Source organism: Rhodnius prolixus, unplaced genomic scaffold, assembly GCF_049639745.1.
Source record: "Rhodnius prolixus isolate KJV_2025 unplaced genomic scaffold, Rpr scaffold_1, whole genome shotgun sequence".
Taxonomy (NCBI): domain Eukaryota; kingdom Metazoa; phylum Arthropoda; class Insecta; order Hemiptera; family Reduviidae; genus Rhodnius; species Rhodnius prolixus.
The window spans coordinates 10,926,035-10,945,776 of NW_027411581.1; the positions used below are offsets into that span (position 1 = coordinate 10,926,035).

Sequence of the window (19,742 nt, forward strand, 5' to 3'; positions counted from 1 at the left end):
TTCATTCTAATAATATGAACAACTTCTGAAATTCTAAATACAAAATTCGCAAAGCGCCAGCAAAGATAAGAGCCACTGTTGGGTTTAACAATACCATAAGGAAATCCACTTTTTTCTCACCCACTAAAAATCATTTAGGTCGCAGTGAATTCGGCTTACAAATAATTCCTTTGTAATCTAAAATCTATTTTGTAAAATTAGCCAACTAAATTGTTTAATACAAAGTCTAAGTTTGTAGAAAATTTAATGACAAACTGCTGTAAGAAGAAGTCATGTGAGTGTTTTTTAATTATGTAGACAGTTATTCTAGGGATTTTCCATTGGCTTTATTTATAAACGTTAGACTCTATTTTCAGCCATGTGTCCGCGCTTGTGTGCGGTAAATAAACTTTCAACTCGTTACTTCCACCATTACGGCTGTATGCCTTCCTGTTCTAAGGATTGTGACTTCTAACAATAATTTATTATTACAATAGTAAATAAAAAATTATGACTTTTCACTTTAAGTTAATTAACACTATAATGTGCTAGTGTTCACCTGCATATCCCTAGAATTCATTAAATAAATAGCTTGCCAACTTATTCAATGATGAGTTTAGTTTTTATAAATATTAAAAGGAAGAGTAATTTGTAGAAGGAAAGATTGAATCACTGTTTTATGAAAGTGTCCTTTTAAAAAGATGTACGTTATAAATTTTAAACTTTGATCTAAATGAAACCACGCTAAAATAACTGGCCTTAAAATGAATCTCAGACGAATTGAGATAACATACTTGAAAGTTGTGTTCCCATTTGTTTATCCTGGTTTTGAAGGTCTAATAAGCTTCTTGAACGATGCTACTTCCATTAATACATAAGCGATACTACCCAGCACTACGGGACCTAATCACATTTTCAATTTGTCAGAAAACTTTTTGGTAAATTGATCTTACAAATGTCTTTAAGCTCATTGACTACATTTAAGACGTAGGTGTAGAATTGTTTACGTAGAAGCAGCGGGAACAAATTAAGTTTTAGAATGAATTCACATTGAAAGAAAAAAACGCTTATATTTACTCACCTATTAAAGAGTAACTATTAGGCCAAGTATAATAAAGAATATGAAAACTTTTTCAAGAAATTTAACAAAACAAGAATAGGAGTTCAGCATCTGATTAAAGTAAGCCCAATAATTTGGCGAATTCTATGACAAAGGAATGCCTAAATGTAATCTTAAGTTAATCTCAAGCTAGAAGCAGTTCTATTCAAAGGTAGAGAAGATAGGAATATTTCATGTTGCATTATCAATAATTGTACGGAACTGTTACAGTTTTCAATTATATGGATGACCATAAATGATCTCCTTAGTGACAAACAGAATCTTGCGATTGGACAGAAACTAACAGCTTCATTGATCCATAAATAGCCAGTTGGCGTAGAATTTAAATGGAAATAGCTAGTATGGTCTTCAGTATGAAACTTTTAAGTGGAGATGATTGGACAACGCAGCAGTTTCCATTATTCAAGTTAGACCGTCAATCTTAGTAGTGAGAAGAAGATAGGTGGGCCAAATTATGCACACACATCCCATTTGTTAGCGTCAAATCTGCCCTTGACTAAAGAATTCAGAACATCTTGTGATTGAAGTACAAACCTGCCTGTGATTTGTAAAGAATGTGACTATAGAACCCAACCCACTGTGAACTAAAGGATTTTTATATTAACTAAACGGAGACCTAATAATAAACGCATGAAGATGTGACAGAACTGAGGAGCGTAGAGAAATCAAATTATTCATAAGTTACCGATGTATTAAATAATGAGGCTCATCTTCATAGTTGTAATTATGATTTAAAAAATTAGTCAAAATCTTGTACTTTAAATCTTGTCTTGTCTTTACCTTCGTGCAGAAAATGAAAGATCGTGCAGATTTCCTGATACTATGATAAAACTCGACAAAATCAGCCATCATCGTGTCAATTTGCTGAAATATTATTGTTTTCAAGTTTTCTTAAAAATGGCTCCTTTGATTCTCTTCAAACTAGATATTGGTACAAAAAGTCAACTTTCCTTCAACCATTATCCCGAAAGAAATTCTCTTAATGAAGCTTCTCAATAAGTACCATTTTAGAGAAATGTATAATGAATAACGTTAATAAAGATTAAGCATGGAGGCAACATTTGAAAGGCCTTAGCTGAACGTTACAATTGAACTTGGACGTAATGTATGTATAACCCTACCAGTTTAGTTTAAAACGTTTTCTCAGGAAATATCGCATTTTAGGTATCATTTTTTATATTAGTGTATTTGTATAATATTGAAGTTGACAAATTTGAAAATTCGAGAAAATTAATTTCTGAACAATTACGTAATGAAAGTAGTGTGATTGTACACACGAAATTTTTATAATACCCAACGAGGAAATAGTTGCTAGAAAGTAAATATTATTACAGCAAATATTGTGCAAAACACAATTCTTGGACGCGGATTTTTATTTTAAATTTCAAGTATTTTGAGTGTTCCTTGAAGAATGTTCCTCATTCTCCTTCAAAAAAAATTTCTGTAGTTAAAAATAACCGTAATATCTGCCTTGAAATTTGTTTTCAGCGCATAAACTCATGTTATTGCAAGTTCATGTTCAAACTATTACTTATTTAATTTTGAGTGCTTTATCGTTCGGATATAATAAAGTTGCCATCACCGATTCCACATCAAGTAGATAGTTTTAAAAAAAACTCACTCTACTAATTTGTATTTATTGAATTATTAATGGTTAATATTTCCATTTTTTTTGTTTGCTTTTACTTTTTTATTTTTTATCATTTCAAAAAATTTTGGTTATTATTATTTTTGTTAATAAAGGTTGAAAAAAAAGTAATTTGTTGTAAATATATGAAAGAATGTATAAATATTCCAATATTCACTTATTATGTTTAATACTGTTATCAGTTTGACTGCCTGGAACTTTTGGAGGAGGATTAAGTTAACTTCGACATTTACGTTTTTTCCAGCAGTCCATAAAATAGTTTCATTCATAGAAACTCAATTTAAACTGGCCTCACATCTAATTGAGTAATATGAAAGAAATATGCGACATGCTGTTAGCAGAAAGCTGCTGCCTCCTACCAGAACATGAAGAAAAGATTACAAAATCTTTTACTTTTTCTTAAAGTGAGAATCAATGAAAATTAGTATAAGTCCGTAGAAGAAAACATTTTTTTAAAATAAAAGTTACACAATACTGCGTCGCATGATGACATTTTCAAGAAATACCCTTAATTGCATAAAAAAAAGCTGTTTACAAGTTTAGAAGAGTGAAAAAAAGACACAAATTTATAATTATTAGAAGTATATAATTTATTTTAACTCTAGTGCATATTTATTTGACTGTATAAAAGTTATTTATTTATAGAATTTAAAGAAAGACTAATTTTAAGTGCGTAGGTCATTCCCGTGTTTTTCTGGCAATAGTTGACTAATGAAACGCAATTTTGAAAAAACACAAATTACTCAACCCATCTAAATTAGAGGTTTTGTAAAATTAAACATAGTGGTATAAAGAAACAAACTTTGGTACAAGAATTACAATATTTATTTCAGTTACTAATATCAAATATTAACATAAAATTTACACATACCAATGAACAAATTTAGTTTTATGTCAATTATAATTAGTTCTTGAAGCTTGAAGCTATTTCTTGTAATAATTGTGCAAACTCGTCGTCATGTCTATCGTCCATTTTGTTATTAGTTTCAGTAATATTAAACGCTTTTAATATAGCTAGTTCTGCTTGCTCAACTGTGGTACCATCTAGGTTTCTCAGGCCATCATCAAAATTTTGTAAATTTACTGAACATTTTGGATAGTCATTAATTTCTAATATTTTGCAAATATTCACACGTGACTTTGATTTCAAATTATTATAAACATTTTTTTTTATTACCGAATGTTCTTTTATGGCTGCACCTGATTGGTTGATAGAATTATTGAGAATATTCTCAAGTTTTTCTGTATAGGAGGTTTGATTTTGACCGATTATATCCTCATTGGTACTTTCCCTAGATTGAGTTGACTGTCCAAGTTGGTGATAACTATTTAATCTATTACTAGTCTGAACACGACTGACGTTTAAGGTTTCTAAATTTTGTTGGGCGTAGTTGGTTAAATGGCTATTACGTACCTGATCACCACTCTCAGGTGGTATTGATGTCAGATTAATTGAATTATCATCATTTTTATTTATATCCCCACCTGCATAACTGCTAACTTGTAATAAGTCAGTTTTACTTTTCTTATTAAACATTGACAAAATTGATTGAGCATTCCTACTGGTAGGTGCACTTTCTGAATGTTTGGAATACACATGCCCATGTAGTTTACAATTCGGATCTATTTCCAAAACCATTCGTGAATTTGGGCACTGGGGAAGATGTTCAACATTTAAGGCACTTGATAAATTATTATTATCTGGTACTGGTACATACTGCTCTGCTATTGTTTGATCTAATTTGCTTTTCTCCACAAGTAATTTGTTATAAAGTTGCACCATCTCGCATTCGAGGCTTTTAATTTTCAATTGTAATTCTGCTTCTTTTTCCATTGAGTATTTTTCAACTTCCAGCTTAAGTTGGTCCATTTCTGTGATATTACTTGAAATTTTGGTACAACTAAATATTTGTCATGGCACTATAGTAAACATTTGCTGATCAATAAATTAACTGATATGTACATTTGAATTGCCCATATGTTGAAAATTTTGTTTCGTTGAACATATTTTTAATACTAGAAATAATTTTTAGATATAGTCCACTAGTCATCAAGATTAATTTTAATTTTGGACATGTTTCTTCATATTTCATTTCACAAACATTAATATCTTTACAAAAACACAGAAAGGAAATCCAAATCTTTTACATCGGGAAGTATTTTTCATCTCAAAACTTATTATGAAAGGACGCAGTGTTTCCTTTAGCGTTAACTGCCTTCATTGTAAGATTTTTTTTTTTCAACAAATCCTAAGTTCTTCAATAAAACTGTTCACAGTCCTTTTAATAATTGTTTAATTCTTAATGGATACACATTAGAATACCGAATTTCTTAATTTCACACGATACAGTGATTTCCATTCCATCATTTAATTAAATGTGACCTCATTGATTATGAGTATTTTATTTGCCTTGATGACTACAGCCTTCTTTTTATACTTTAGAATTTTTTAAAGCAACTTATCTCCAGTTGTTACTGAGTTCATAAATTTAATTAAATACAGAAACTGTTGGGGTGGGTGTGGCTTTCTTTGTGTGCATCCTTCTCAAACAATTTTTCTACAGCTCCTTTATTAACTTTTTTGTTGGAATTCTATTCTTTTTTAACATTCATCCTATATATTTTAATATTTTCTACATTAAGAATTCTTTTCTTAAGATTGCTTAAGTAGAATGTTGAATAAAATGCACGTTAAGTAAAAATACCAATAACATTTAAAGAGAACATTTTATTGAAAAATGTAATCTGCGTATATTAATTTTAAAAAAAAGTTTTATTTACAAAATATAATCACACTCCAGAATTCAAATATGAAACAAAAATTATCTTAAACGTTCATTACAATCTGTCCATAACTTAAAAAGAAATATAACTGCAAATACTATCAAATGGTACAGCTCAATTTTTTTTATACTATGTTCTTAAAACTCCGTTAGTAAGAGGTCCTATAGTAAAATATTTAATTTATTTTCGTCGAAGTCATTTTCTGATTACTCTTCTATTTCACTGAAAAATCTGCTAAGATCTTTCTTAAGATATTAATAAGTAAATCTTGATGGTGTGATAAACACTCTCTCAGAAGGCTATGTATCGCTTTTCCATAGTTTTATTGTCTTATCTTGTTCCAAAGCAGCAGAAGCGATTATATTTTCTGTAGGATGACAAGTAGTACAAAGTACCACATCTGCAAAAATTAGTGGAGTCTCAATGGATAAAATTAAGATAAAGATACATAAAAGATACATTCTTTTTAATCAACTTACAGATAGAGTTATCTTTACCCGCAATTAATTACTTTACTTTTAAGTCAATTGGAATTTTGAAAGATTCATCACAGATAACTCTCCAAAAAAATTATAATCTAGATCTGGGTCAGCAAATGCACACAAGCAATAAATTTTTCTGCCGAGAAGAGGGTGGACAAGTGAAAAGATTTTTTTTGTTCAAGTATTTAATTTTATTCGAATACAAGAAATACTTATTACTAGTAGAACAAGAGCAGTCGGCTGTGGCATTACATTGTGAGATTTTTGAAGATGCACGTGTATCAATTCAAGCCTTGAGGTGATTATGGTGACACAATCAAGGGGTTAGGCAAGAATCGTGAATAATGTACAGACGTGGTGTACGATTCCCAGACTGGGTTTTGGATTATGTAATTCGAAGATGTAAACCCACCTACCCGATACCTGATTAGTAGTTGGACGCAAAGCCCGTCTACAAAATTAATGTATTAGAAGTAACAAGTTTTTACAAGTTGTTCTTTTTGTAAATGTGTGTGTTCGTAACCACCAAACTCAAAGAATGAACTGCTAGTTCACATTTGATATTTTGAAGGAATATTAAACCAATTCTTTACCAACCAGTGTGTCCATTTAGTTTTTGTACGATTTCTTTTGTTTGTAAATTCCATATGTAGACATAATTATCTTCTGATCCTGATACAATCCACTGGAATAAAATATAAATGTCAAGATGATTAAGTAGTATATAAAATATTAAAACAAGAAACAATGATCACCTTTACCATTTAGTAATAATTACTTATATGAAATATTTATCAACTTTTTAATTAAATAAACTAATAATCTTCGAAACCGCGATCTGGTCAAATATAATCTTCATTATTGCACTATCAAAATAATCATCTTTCTCTTATTAATTAGAAACAGAGAAAAAATGAATAAATATTAGCACAGTTTGTTGGTGGTATTAAATATTGCTAGGTAGGATTCAAATATCGAGGAATCGGTCAAAAATTATCAGTGATTCATTTAGCATACTAAGGTAATTAGCATGTCTGGCTAATTTTTATTTTTAGGGCGCATCGACGACTGTGATCATTAGCGCCCCTCAGTTTTTTAACTACATAAACAGAATCCTCACAATCTTGGTATGGCAATATCATGGCTGTTACTTGTATCATTGATTATAAATATAAGTATTTACACTATAACATAACAAGTTTTATTAATCCTTTGCCCTGACTTGGTCAATTTCTAATATTGTGTTGTTGTGTAATTCTCATTATAAATTATTTAGAGATAGATCTGAAAGCAGTAATAAGAACAGTACAAAACCGATTTCTAAAAGAACTAAACAAGATAAATTCCTTTTGAGCCAATCTGCGGCAAGTTTATAAAATACGATATATAAAACATTTAAAAAATAAAAATAATAAAAACCCAGTGGAGATGTGGCCTAGCACCTTATTGACAGGAAATTAAAAATTCTGTGGCTAACTAACCAAGCCAAACATTACGAGCAACACCTGCAATAATACTCCTAGTTAACAGTGGTCGTAGTTAACATGTAATCGATGAATGCAACTGGTTATAAAGCCTCAAACAAAAGCTTAATCACAAAAAGTAACCAATCATATTCCTCTAATATAACATAATTCCGTTTAAAAATATGTATAAAATAGTTTCAGCCATTGGGACTTTTTTCGAAATCATTCCCGCAATAGATTACAAATATTGTAATAAAAGACACTAAACTAAGACTAAACACTTTTGACAGAAATTATTTATGATAATTACCTTTCCTCCCGTAACAGAAAAATTTGCAAATATACAATATTTTTCATTCTTATGACCAGTATAAGTTTTCAAACATTTTCCTTTACTGTAATCCCACAATTTCAAAGTGTTGTCTAGAGTAGCAGCTAAAATATACTTTCCATTTGGTGAAAATTTTACAAATGACACAGGAGGGTTATCATCGTCTATAAGTGTTTTTAAACACTGACCGGATGCTGTGTCCCATATTCGGCTATAACAAAAATTATCTTTCTTTTAGTTTATTAAATAAACTAGGAATTTATTTTAAGAGAGTATACTACATAACTAACCATAAACCATCGTAGCTGCTCGAAACAATAAGCGATCCATCACGATTAAAATGAACCGCACTGACTGGATCTGAGTGGGCTGGCAGAGTTTTCAAACATTTTCCAGTTCGAACATCCCAAATTCTTACACTCTCATCAAACTGGTTGAAAAAAAAAAATCACACAAGTTACATCAATTACAACTGAATAGTAATATGACAAAAACTGAAATTTGTTTAGGCGTTAAAATATTTAATTTCAAATTTAAATACTGATATACGGAATGTAATAGAACTTTTACTTTCAATAAATTTTATAATTTTTTAAATTTCCTTTTAAACTTACAGATTAATTTCATTTTAGATTAGTTTCATTTGGAGATAATAAATTAATTTTGTAAAATTAGGATGAATATCGCGGGCCAAAAAATTATTCAAGGAGGGTCACATGCGGTAACCAGAAACTATTGAATTCTAATTCCCGACTTAAGAAGTTATTATATATTTATACTTACAGAACCAGAAACAATTAGATTTGATTGAGGGTTAAAATTACAGCAGAATACATAGTTGCTGTGTCCTTTTAATGTCTTTAAGCATTTCGCCTAAAACAAATAATAAAAACAAATTTACAACAATTGTAAAAAACATAATAATAAGTATAGGAATGTTTTATTAAAATTTAAAACTGACAGTTAGTTAAAAATAAGTTTGCATTGAAAGGCAGGTCCCGTCTGAACGAGTTGGTCCCTTGTTATTGCACTTTAAATTAATCTACTAACTTATATCTTTTAAAATGTGAAAGTAAAGTAATATTAATAAAAAACTTCTCTTAAAGTAAATGCATCCTCATTTTTGAGTTAAAAACAATTATTGATCTTGACTTACAACAAAAATTAATTAAATCTTTAAGTCGATAGATTTATAATATCCGTCATTTGTTATTAATTTCTCCCGAATCCTATTTTTCATTTTCTATTAAAATGAAAGATGATTATTGAAGTATTAACACTGATGTAGTTTAAAAGCTTTTTACAAATTTACAAATACAAAAAAGTACCTAAGAAGTAAACCTTAATTTTAATTTTAGAAAAATGAATATTAGGAAATTTTTTAAGTTTAAATTACGAAAAAGATAACACTTCAACTTACTGAACTCAGTTCCCAAATTTTTAAAGTCTTATCATCAGACGCACTGACTAATAATCGACTATCACTTGACCAAGCGACATCAGATATTCCTAATTTATGTCCAGCTATGGTTTTTTCAAATTTACCATCATAGGCTCCCCAAATTTTGATTAGTTTATCTGCAGCTGAAAAAGTTAAAAACTAACATTAATGTATTTATTTTTTTATTTCTTTCTTGCCAGAAAATAAAAGCATTTAAATTTCTGCAAATAATACTCATTAAAAAAAAGAGAGAAGTACATTACTATAATTAAACTCAGGAGACCCTTCTACACACACTATTTATTACAGTGAACTGCCGGAGCAGTGTTCTCTCAATAAAAACAGTACTTTCCATCTCCAGGCAGTGAACTGTAAAGAAGCTCCAAGAAAGAGAAAATCTAAGGGCTAGAAGCTGGATTCAAAGCCGTGATCTCCGTGTTACATTTGCTAACCACTCGGCTAATCCCTTCCATGTTTTCCACGTTTCCTAGCAAGAGGAAAATGGCTGACAGAGCTGATTCAAAGATATATTTCTGTCGTAGGAGATATGGCCTATGCGTTCCAAGCTGATATCATTGAATGCTGCTTCCTGAAGGAAGGAAATAGTAAAAGGTGAAAACATTTTTGGCAGTCCAAGCTGCACCAAACCACGCTGGACTCCAAAGAACAGATGAATAAAGGAGAAAACTAATAGCACTATTCAGAGAAGTGTCGTGAAGCTCTTCTCGACCAGTCGACTAAGTACCCGGCAAGCTGAAATTGAAAGCTATAAAAACGATGGCTCTGCTCAGAGAAGTAACAGGCAAAGGATACCTTAACCTCCAGTGACAACCTATCGGAATCAAATTCTCAAAGAAGAAAACAAAAACAAACACATGCAATCTATACTAAAATGATTAAGGAAGTTATACATACATATATATGCATATATATATAGCATTTCAGTTGTTTTCTAAGTATGAAATATGTTAGACTGCATTAAAAGACAATCTAATAAAAAAAAAAGAGTTATTCATGAAGGAAAAGGAATATCCTAATTTACAGCGTCTAGATTAGATCCTGTTCATGTGTGAGTTAACACTGTGATGCTAAGTTACAGAGAAACACAATACAGTGTAAGCCACTCAATTTTAAGAAAAAATTATTTTCGAATGTCATGTCTTCTTTAATACGCGAAAATAAGGAAAATAAGCAACCAACCATATTCTTTAATTTCTTGCTTAAGACCAATTAATAACACTTTTATCTTTACCCTTTTAAAAATTCTTTGTATACCAAAATTTTAAATGGTAGTTACAAGTAAATAACTCACATGAACTAGCCAGCCATTCACCATTAGGACTAAATTTTACAGATGACACTGCCTTCGTATGCCCAGCTAGGGTAAATTTGAGAGTGTAGTTAGGTTTCTAAAAACAAACAGTAACAAATTATATTTGAATAATCTTACAAGTTACTTTACCAAGAACAAAATAATTAAAAAGTGGACTCCAAAAAACTAAATATAAATATAACTTACCATTCCGGAGCTGGATGATTTATTTCCTCCTCCAGAATTCGAACTCAGAGAGCCTAGCTGATGATTTCCACTTGGAGGCAGATTAGCAGACGGTCCGAGAGGTACCATTTTAAAAAATAAAATAAAATATTGCTGAATAAAAATGGTCACTTAATCCAAAAAGTGGAACCTTTTTATAGAGACGTCAAGAATTGTACATACAATAAGGCTGTTTTTTGCATATGAAGTTTCAAAGCTATTCATTTCACTCCTAACGATTAATAGACACAAATTATTGAATAGTTTCCGAGTAGTTGCTCATTTATTGTGAACATATACAAATGGCAGACCGTGCTTAGCTTGTTACCTCCACTTCCACTCACTCGATAGAAAGAAAAATACAAAACCAATTTGCCGTTTGTTGGAATTAATATCTTCATAATCGAATTACTTCGATTCTTTGTTTAAAAAAAAAAATACAAATTAAAAAGGTTTCAGTTCATTAAAATTATTTTTTCACTTAGCTTCAAACTTAGTAAGTAATTCGTTAACAAAATATTTAAAGGTTTGTTTTATGACTGAAGTATTATATTACATGATTCTTCTGCATTACGCCTATTAATCAATTAAAATCGATTTATTTTTCTTATACTAACAGCTGAAGGGACGGTATGTACTGATTGGTACTAGTTTCTGTTTTCGAAATGGATTTCGTTTGATGTTATAATATAAAAAAGTGTAGATTAATATGATGGCTTTCTATATCCGCAACTAATTAGTTGCTAATAGTAAAGTCCAACTTACAAAATAGTTTAATTTTCGAAAATATATGCTTTTAGATCTTCTAAGGAAAAAAGAATTCAAAATAGCATCCTTCCACTGGACAACTGAAGTTCTAACAAATTTTTGTTAATTCAAATCAAGATTTTTTGGCGAAAGCCAAGGATATGGCGGACCTTCTGAGACAAGGAGTTTTACTAGTCTTGGTAGGCATACTGATCGGATATTGCAGATTCAGGAAACTCATGAGCTTGCTAGGTCTGATAGACGGTGGTCATTGTAGGTTTTGTTTGACTAGGAAAGGAATCCGCTTCAATTACTTAGTCATTGCAAAAGCATAGATGAGCGAACTCATCATTCTGGGCGTCGAGGTTTGCGGTGGCTCTTTGAGGCGATATAAATATAAGAAAGGCTTTGGTTGACATCGGCGATATAAACATAAGAAAGTGTAAGAAGATATTGGGAAATGTACTGCACTTCTTGCGATAAGGTTTCGAAAAAAAGTTCAACTAGTTTTGTCGGTTGGGAAAAGAATACTGAGAGGGCTAGTGTCTCTTATATATCTCCAGCTTGTTATTAATAACATGTTATACATAAAAATTATAGACATTCCAATTAATCCGAGAGATCTAGAGAAGGCAAAGACATTTGCGGTCTATTTTAACAGTAAACGAGAAAAATCCTCCCGAATGCTGGCTCGAAGAAAAAAATATAACTTTTTAAAAAGCACTGAATGCTTAAGAACCTAAGACTGAACTACTTCTACTCAAGGAGAATGTAATTTCTTTAATCTCTTGAGTCTTTCAACAGCCACTTTCAAGTGGCAACACCAGAATTTACAATTAGTCTTCAATGCAGCCTGGCTATCCGAGAATCCCTTTATAGATTTGAGTTCCTACTCACATTTTTTTTTTTTTTTGTTCGTTAGAATACTTATTCAGTTTTGACTCAAGGTGAAAGTGTGGACAGATTTTAAAATACGTACTGAATTGGGTAGTTAAAATTAGATATTTCTGGGGTTTAAAGTGGCTAATCATTTTTGTTTATTTGAAATCATAATAAGTAAACTTTGAACTTATTAACTGGTAACTTTTTTAGATAATTTTAAAGGAGTTTTCTTGATTTTTTTTAACATACATGATTGCAATGTTAATTATCAATATAAATATATAAACAACTTAAATCGTAGTTGGTAAACTATGTTTTAGATAAAGCGCATTAATAAACTATGTAGTAACAAAAAAAGGAACAAATTATAATTTTTTTAATATTATAAAAATCTTATGTTCTTTATAATTCCATTGAGTATGATTTGAAAACCTAAACTATGTTGATAGTTAAACATATTAAAAATCCTTGGTAAAAATATGGATTTTATCAACACTTTGTAAAGATAAAAATAGTATGCCTGGCTTTAAAAAAAATATGTTGCTATTAAAGAAAAGCCTTCTGGCAATTTAAGATAGATTTTATGAGTTTTAGAAAGCGATCATTAAATTTTTAGTTTTTTGAAATGTGTTTGTCCGTGAATTGATTGCATTTGATTTTTGTTTAAGTGAACTGATTTTGTTGTTTTAAAACGTAGATTTAATTTAGGGCATGAAATAATTTTAATGTTTAATTTATTAAAATATTTCAAAACATTTATTAAATAATTTGTGGTAAATAATCATTTATGAAAAAAAACATGTCAACACTGCTAATTCGGCTTGTAGTGGGAGTGATGCAAGTTGGTGAGTCACGTGATGTGAATACCTAGCTACTTACGTTGGTAGTGGGGCTATTCACTAACTTAACTTGGAAATCGTATGAAATAAAAACATTGAGATAATAAAGATCATAAGATGAATATACAGCATTCCAAAACATTGGATTTCAAATTTTACGTGTTTGGAATAAATTGGAGAAAATCAATGTAATTCTGTGACATTTGGGGTCACGTGACCAGTCTAGACCAATCAGATTGTAGCAAATTTCAAAGGATTTTTCACAAGTCAAAAGAGAGCCCGTTGGAGTATCTGCGTAGCCATTGCTGTGGATGTGATAGTTTAGTTTTTACGCATTTAATCCGAATTGATCATGGACATAGACAATCATCCTGCATTAAAAGGCCAAGGACAGGGTCCTTTTGGATATAGTGCATGGTAGTAAATTATTAACTACAAATAATGTAAACTAATTTAAATAAAATTCATGAGTGGGTTCCCTTGTCCCTCGGAAGCAGCCTAGCATCTATAACTACGTTTGATGTTTAGTGGAGTGTTTTCAATAAAAAATATCAATAAAGCAAGCATTTTGTTTTTTTTTAAAACCAAATTTAGCAATATTTTTCATTTTTTTTTTGCAGAAAATTGGTAATTCATGACCAAATCGTTAGTTGGGTATATTGATGAGTACCGTTTTAGGCCCAGCCTTATTGGCTTCTTCCCGAGTGGGGAGCCCGCCATGTTGACCAACTAAGCGCCAAAATAGGAGCTTATTTTATATTTTTTCAACAAATTTGGGCGAAAAAGTGTGAAAAAACTTAATTTTTTGTGATACCGTTTGTGTTTATGTTTAGGAAGTACGTGCGCGGTTACTCCCCCTTTTATGGATACCTCCCTGGTTACACCAAGCTTGTGTTAAGCCTTGGGCTTCGGTTCCATTCATAGTTTAATGTGTTATGCGTTCCGAAGTTTGCACGTGCTAATTGCGGTATTTTGTGGTTTATTGTGTCATAGAACGTTCTAATAACAAAAATAAAGTGATTGAAATTAGGTGTGCATCATACATTGTTTAGTGATTTAATACTTTTAAGAGGTAAGCGTATCCCTTTCTCTCAAATTATTACTGTTTGTTTAGACAGTTCTTTTGCTGAAGTTTTTAGTTTTTCATGACAATTTTTGATGTTTTTTTAACACTTTTTGGGTGGAAAGTATCAGTATAATGTATAAATTTCGTTTCTTTTCGAACCTAACCTATTTTTTAGGATTCTTTGTTGGCTTCGTTTTATTCTTTTTTTGTTTTTAAATTCCACGTTTGATGTATTCATTTTTATAAATGCAGTGTTTTTGAAAGAATTTACTTGTTTATTGTGTAAAACGGGTTTATAATTTATTTCACAATCGATTACCGCGTATGTAAGATTACATTATTATTTATGCCTACTGGCAATAAAAATAAAATTAACTACAAGGAAAAAGTAATTTCCTTTTGTAGAAGAGTGTATTTCTTTTATGTGCAGGTATCGATTTGCTGATAATTGTTCAAGAGTTTGCAGATTGCTAGTATGAAGTTGAATTTAATGGAATTCAAAGAAATAGTATGAAAAATAAGTAGAATTTTTTCCAAATCAGTCATTTCATAAGTATGGAAATCACTAATTTGTTAATAGAAATTCCAATGTATGTTGCTGTTCATGTTTACTAATCTCAAAATTTTTTCTAATTCGCGATCACTTCAGGGATGTTCTTACCATCTATAAGTACTCAGGGACGTTAGAAAGTTTATCACTTGATAGCTAGTTCAGTTTAGATTTTTTTCTTTTTCAGATTAAAACCTACGAGGGGATGTCACGATGAATCTGATTAACTGGCTAACCCAGTTAAAAAGACTTTGGGCGGATTTACTGCACTAATGAAAACCTCGGTGACAGTTAAATCCTGTGGTAAGCTCATCAAACATTCTTCGAATTCATCTCTTTGTTTTGTCATATCATCAATGTTTTCCTATTCTTTTGTTGTGCAGATCGTCTCCTATCCAAATCCCGAAAGTTCCCCAAAAACAAATTCCATTACAAAACATCCTCTTATAATAGATGCAAAAATGCTTTAAGAAAAACCATAAAGTATCATCTGTCTTTATTTCAGAGTTACAGGTAGTGGAAAATTTCTGTGTTCTGTGTTGTACTAATTTCGGAAATATATCAGAAAGTTTTTTTATGTTTTTGTAGTTTTTATTATATTTTTTGCACTTCTCATGTTTTAGGAGAGTGGCCAAAATGCAGCAAGTGGATACGATTCAACAAAATAATACAGTCAGTTTTTTGTATCACTTTGTATTAGAATTAGAACTTCTGTAAGTAAATGTGTACATATTTTGATATACGTTACTGTATGCAGGGAGGAATGGGAAAAAGTGGCACAGAGATGAGTGGAAACTCTGCTGGGAATTTGCCCCCAGCTCAGATTGGGGCTTCAACAGTTAGAGAGCCTCCTCCGAGGGAAGAACCTCATATAGAACCTGTAAATGGAGTCGTTCAACCTCCAGTTATACCTCCTCCACACAGGCCCGGCAGGATTACAAATCAGCTTCAATATATACAGAAAAACGTCTTAAAGGCAGTATGGAAGCATCAGTACGCGTGGCCGCTCCAGCAACCTGTCGACGCCAACAAACTCAATCTCCCTGTGAGTTTCTATTTTTAATATTCCTAATTGAGATTGTTTCAGATGTTAATGTGTTTATATTGTTTTTCATGTTTTCTTAGTTTGAAAAAATGCCATCATCGCTAGATAGGCATTTAATGAATTTCTTTCTTTTCTTTTTTTAATGGAATATTGTAAAAATAAGTCACGTTCTCACCAGCCTCAGTATTGTGTTTATCGTGACTTCGGGTATTTCCTATCCACGGAAGATGATAAGTTTCAATCCAAACACTCCGGTCTTATCTGTTCGATGTTATCTCTTCATCTTATTTTTTTTTTTAATTTCTAGAACTCATTTTAATTTTTTTTAAATATTTAAGAACTGTTCTGCTCATTGAAGTCGTTTTGAGAGTTTCCTTACAAGAATGAATCCAGCTTAATTATTTTGAAACCAAAATTTATTACATATCGACTTATTGAGTTTAAAATGTCAGAAGTAATAAAAATTTCGGTTAAATTCTGTTTTGTGGTTTTGTTAATAGCTGCATCTTCAGGAAAATGTTCAATTGCAAGAATTGCACTAAAAGAATTGCGACAATTGTTTCTTAATTTTGTACCTTGTGTTAGCCATGATGTAGTTGTGCTTCTCTAAAATTATTTTAAATGAAAGCAGCATAATGTTTTAAAACTTAAAACATGACATATTTTATTATGTATTCAAGAAATAGGAAGATACATTGTTAAACACACATTTTCTACAAGGCATTTAATTTAATTAGATAATTTATCTGATCTCCAGTAAGTTCCATCATATGTTCAGATTCATTCTATTTGGTAACGGCTATTCTGTATTACTGTTGCTGACAATTTCTTGAACTGTAAGTGACAATAATTCATTATCTTGTAAACCACTCGGACCAAAGTAATTATTTGTCTAGGTATTCTTAACTTGCTACATTTACTTGCTAGAAGTAAGTGTACTTTTAATTTAAAAAAAAAAGGCTTTTGTATTAAAACAAAATAGTGAAAATATAGAGTACTGATAAAATATATATTTATTGTTTATGTATTTATTTACTACTTTTTATGATAAAAAAAAACGCATACCCTCACTAAAAAAGACATAATAATTTTAAGCCTTACATCGGGTTTAGGATTAACATTACTAGCTAGACTGATCACCTTCTGACTTCTTACTTTGGCTCTGATGGATTGCTGTGTCGATCATGAAGTTTAAGCGGTTTGTAAGGTCTCTTCCCTAACAGTACATTAGTGTTTATCAAAATGTTGGTTAATTCTTCATACCATTGGCAGACAAAAACGTTCGTTATTAAGTAGTATGCTGTTAGAAAATATTCCATGAAGACTACCTAGTAGAACTTGGATTTTCATAGGACTTATGGAGCTCTACAGACTGAAAATGAGTATCTGGCATCAAATAGCTATGCAGGAGAAAAAACCGTTTGCTGTTTTTACATAGTTTCATAAAGATAAACCATATACTGAGTAAGCTGTTGACACATCTTGCAAAACATCCATGGGTGAAACATTTTTTAGTCTAGATGTTTTACAATTTTACTACTCCCTCACAGTTGGGTGAGAACATTATCCTAAGTTTCGTATAAAAGTCAATTGCGACTTAACACCATAAGTATTAAAAATAGTTTTTGTAGCTCTCCTACTTATGGATGCTTAGGGTCTTAATATGGTCATGCTTACATGTGCTCTCTTTAATTTCTTCAGAGTTTCAATTTGCTTCACTATTTCTACATCTCTCTGAAAGCCTTGAATTGTTACGCACCAAATATCAAATTCATAACATCATTTATATATTTATATGCGATGTTATATATTACTCAGAGGTTGAAAAATTGGAATTATTAATTCCTTTTTCTTTGTTTATTTGGATTTTAGGTAATATTTATCAAATCCATAATTGAATTTATGTATACTTCACTTTCAAGAGGTCCAATTTTATATTTACTTTGGTATTAAAGGGTTGTGCATTTTTTTTTTTTTTTTTTTTATAAATTTGATTTTGTTTCATTTTACTTCAATTAGCACACAAATGCTTTGCCCAATAATAATACAATTGTGAATTCCAGGACTTTTATACAATCATAATCAAGTGTGCCGTTATCATATGATTTCAGTATTTCAAAACTTTAATTAAATCATAATTTACTTTCGTAAATACATTCCCAGAATTGATTACAATTTTTCCAACAATTAATAAATAAATATTTATTTATAATTTAAACTCTGGTCTGTCGTCTGCTTGCCTTATACCTTTTGAACCCTGTGTCGTGTTTGTACTTAAAATTGCGGGGGCTAATGTTCAAATCGGGAAGAAATTTCGGAAACAGCTACCTCATCACTCATCAGGATTTCTGTGTGGACGATGAAGACCACAGGTATGCATTTACATCTACCTCCAGTGTGATCTTTTTTCTTTTGAATTCTTGTTATTGCTATTTGCTTCGATTGGTATAAGCTCACTGTCAACTTCAACCTTTATTGGTTAATTGTTCGAGTACCTAACTGGATTTTCTTGGGTTTCTCCATTAAGGTTTTCTTACAGAAAAAAAATCTCTTTGAGAGAAAACGATTTCAGGCATTTACACTTTAATTTCGCATTTCAGTTCAGTATCTTTGTTCTGCAATAATTATTCCTGGAAATTCGTCAACTCTAATTCAATTTTTAATATTATAACTTATCTCTTTGCAAATTATTCTTTCCTATTTGTGCTGCTTTTGGCTTGGTCTGTCCAGTCATTCGAAAATTATTGTATTTTTCTTTGGCGATACAGAGGCACCCTGTCGGAAAGTTAGATCCGCTTTATTTAGTTGGCATTAATTTCTGTTTTTTGTTCTTCAGCCTGCTATGAATTTCGTGTAAAGAGTCTCCATTTATCTGGGAATCTGCAACAACTTGCTTCCTATTTAGGTGGTATCAAAATTATTGTTGAAAGCAGGATATATGAAAAATAAATTCTTACAATATTTAAAAACAAACATAATATTTATTTTACTAGAGGTAAAGCTAGATCCAGTTACAAAAAAAGATGTACCGTAATTTAATCATATGATTTTATTATAATCATATGCTCTATTTCCAATTTCCTCCCATCATGAGTTTCAGCCTTATTAAGTTTCCTTTAATTCGGAAAGTTCGTCAGGTTCCAAATAAGTGATATCTCAATCTAAGTAACGAGATGATAAATAGTTTTCCGATGTTAAAGAGAAGTCTTATTCTTCTCTTTCACCAGCTTCGTAGACTGCCTTATCTTTTTATATTCTTCTACATCCTAACTATTTTTCAATTCCAATGTGGTAGACGTTGAACCAGAAAGGTCTTAGTTCTACAACTAAGGTCAAAGCAGTGAGAAAATTTATTTTTATGTTACTTTTTAACACTAAGTCACTTGCTTTGACGGATGCCCGTTTATTTCCCTTATTCCCCATCAGTTCTCTGAGATATTTTCTTTTGAATTTACTTCTAAAATTTTCTCTAAGCTTTTTTATAACGGCCACTGCAAACTATTGAAGTGGCATCTAAATCTGCCCATTCCATTGAAGATATGTCTTGCAGAAAGGTAGATGGTTTCAGAGGGAGACCAAGCTCACGCACCAAGTCCAAGGTCGAGAATTATTTACTTTTGGCTACAAAGTTCCTCATAGTATAAAAGATATTCTGCGTGTTATGCCTCCTGAGTTCCTTAGTTAAGCCTATCATGCGCCCCACCAAGCAGCTGCCAGAAGAGAGTGAAAAATTCAACAACAACCCGTTTCAGCAGATCGATTGCATTTTCATTTTTTTTTGTATTTTCGGAATAAATTATGGAAATTTTTCTATACTCATCGAGA

At 30.9% G+C, this 19,742-nt stretch overlaps 2 protein-coding genes and 1 long non-coding RNA gene across 19 annotated transcripts in view; 1 reads left to right on the forward strand and 2 right to left on the reverse strand.

Moving 5' to 3' along the window:
- Positions 1–5,455: 5,455 nt before the first annotated feature.
- Positions 5,456–11,138, reverse strand: wds (WD repeat-containing protein wds). Of its 2 annotated transcripts, none has more exons than XM_074127969.1 (8): positions 10,771–11,138; positions 10,564–10,660; positions 9,231–9,394; positions 8,594–8,683; positions 8,101–8,240; positions 7,790–8,021; positions 6,611–6,698; positions 5,456–5,931 (listed from the first exon to the last, which is right to left on the reverse strand). In XM_074127969.1, exons 1-8 carry the CDS (start codon positions 10,876–10,878, stop codon positions 5,831–5,833), a joined length of 1,020 nt encoding a protein of 339 aa, XP_073984070.1. In that variant the 5' UTR covers positions 10,879–11,138; the 3' UTR covers positions 5,456–5,830. The 2 variants fall into 2 exon arrangements, with proteins under 2 accessions (XP_073984070.1, XP_073984075.1); XM_074127974.1 differs by having other exon boundaries at positions 5,852–5,931; positions 6,607–6,698.
- Positions 11,139–13,280: 2,142 nt separating this feature from the next.
- LOC141446317 (bromodomain-containing protein 2-like) overlaps positions 13,281–19,742 on the forward strand; it is a 45,486-nt gene continuing 39,024 nt past the window's right edge. For 2 of the 16 annotated variants that reach the window (XM_074112891.1, XM_074112892.1), the window contains exons 1-5: positions 13,281–14,328; positions 15,060–15,175; positions 15,256–15,385; positions 15,496–15,544; positions 15,630–15,917. In XM_074112891.1, coding sequence (XP_073968992.1) covers positions 15,145–15,175; positions 15,256–15,385; positions 15,496–15,544; positions 15,630–15,917 — 498 coding nt within the window. In that variant the 5' untranslated portion in view covers positions 13,281–14,328; positions 15,060–15,144. Of the gene's footprint in view, positions 14,329–14,752; positions 14,831–15,059; positions 15,176–15,255; positions 15,386–15,495; positions 15,545–15,629; positions 15,918–18,139; positions 18,290–19,742 lie in introns of those variants that run through there. The other 14 variants (XM_074112888.1, XM_074112890.1, XM_074112883.1 and 11 more) reach the window with 13 other exon arrangements.
- Positions 15,352–17,733, reverse strand: LOC141446561 (uncharacterized). The gene is made up of 2 exons (XR_012453791.1): positions 17,595–17,733; positions 15,352–16,751 (listed from the first exon to the last, which is right to left on the reverse strand). It is a non-coding gene; the product is annotated as an uncharacterized lncRNA (long non-coding RNA).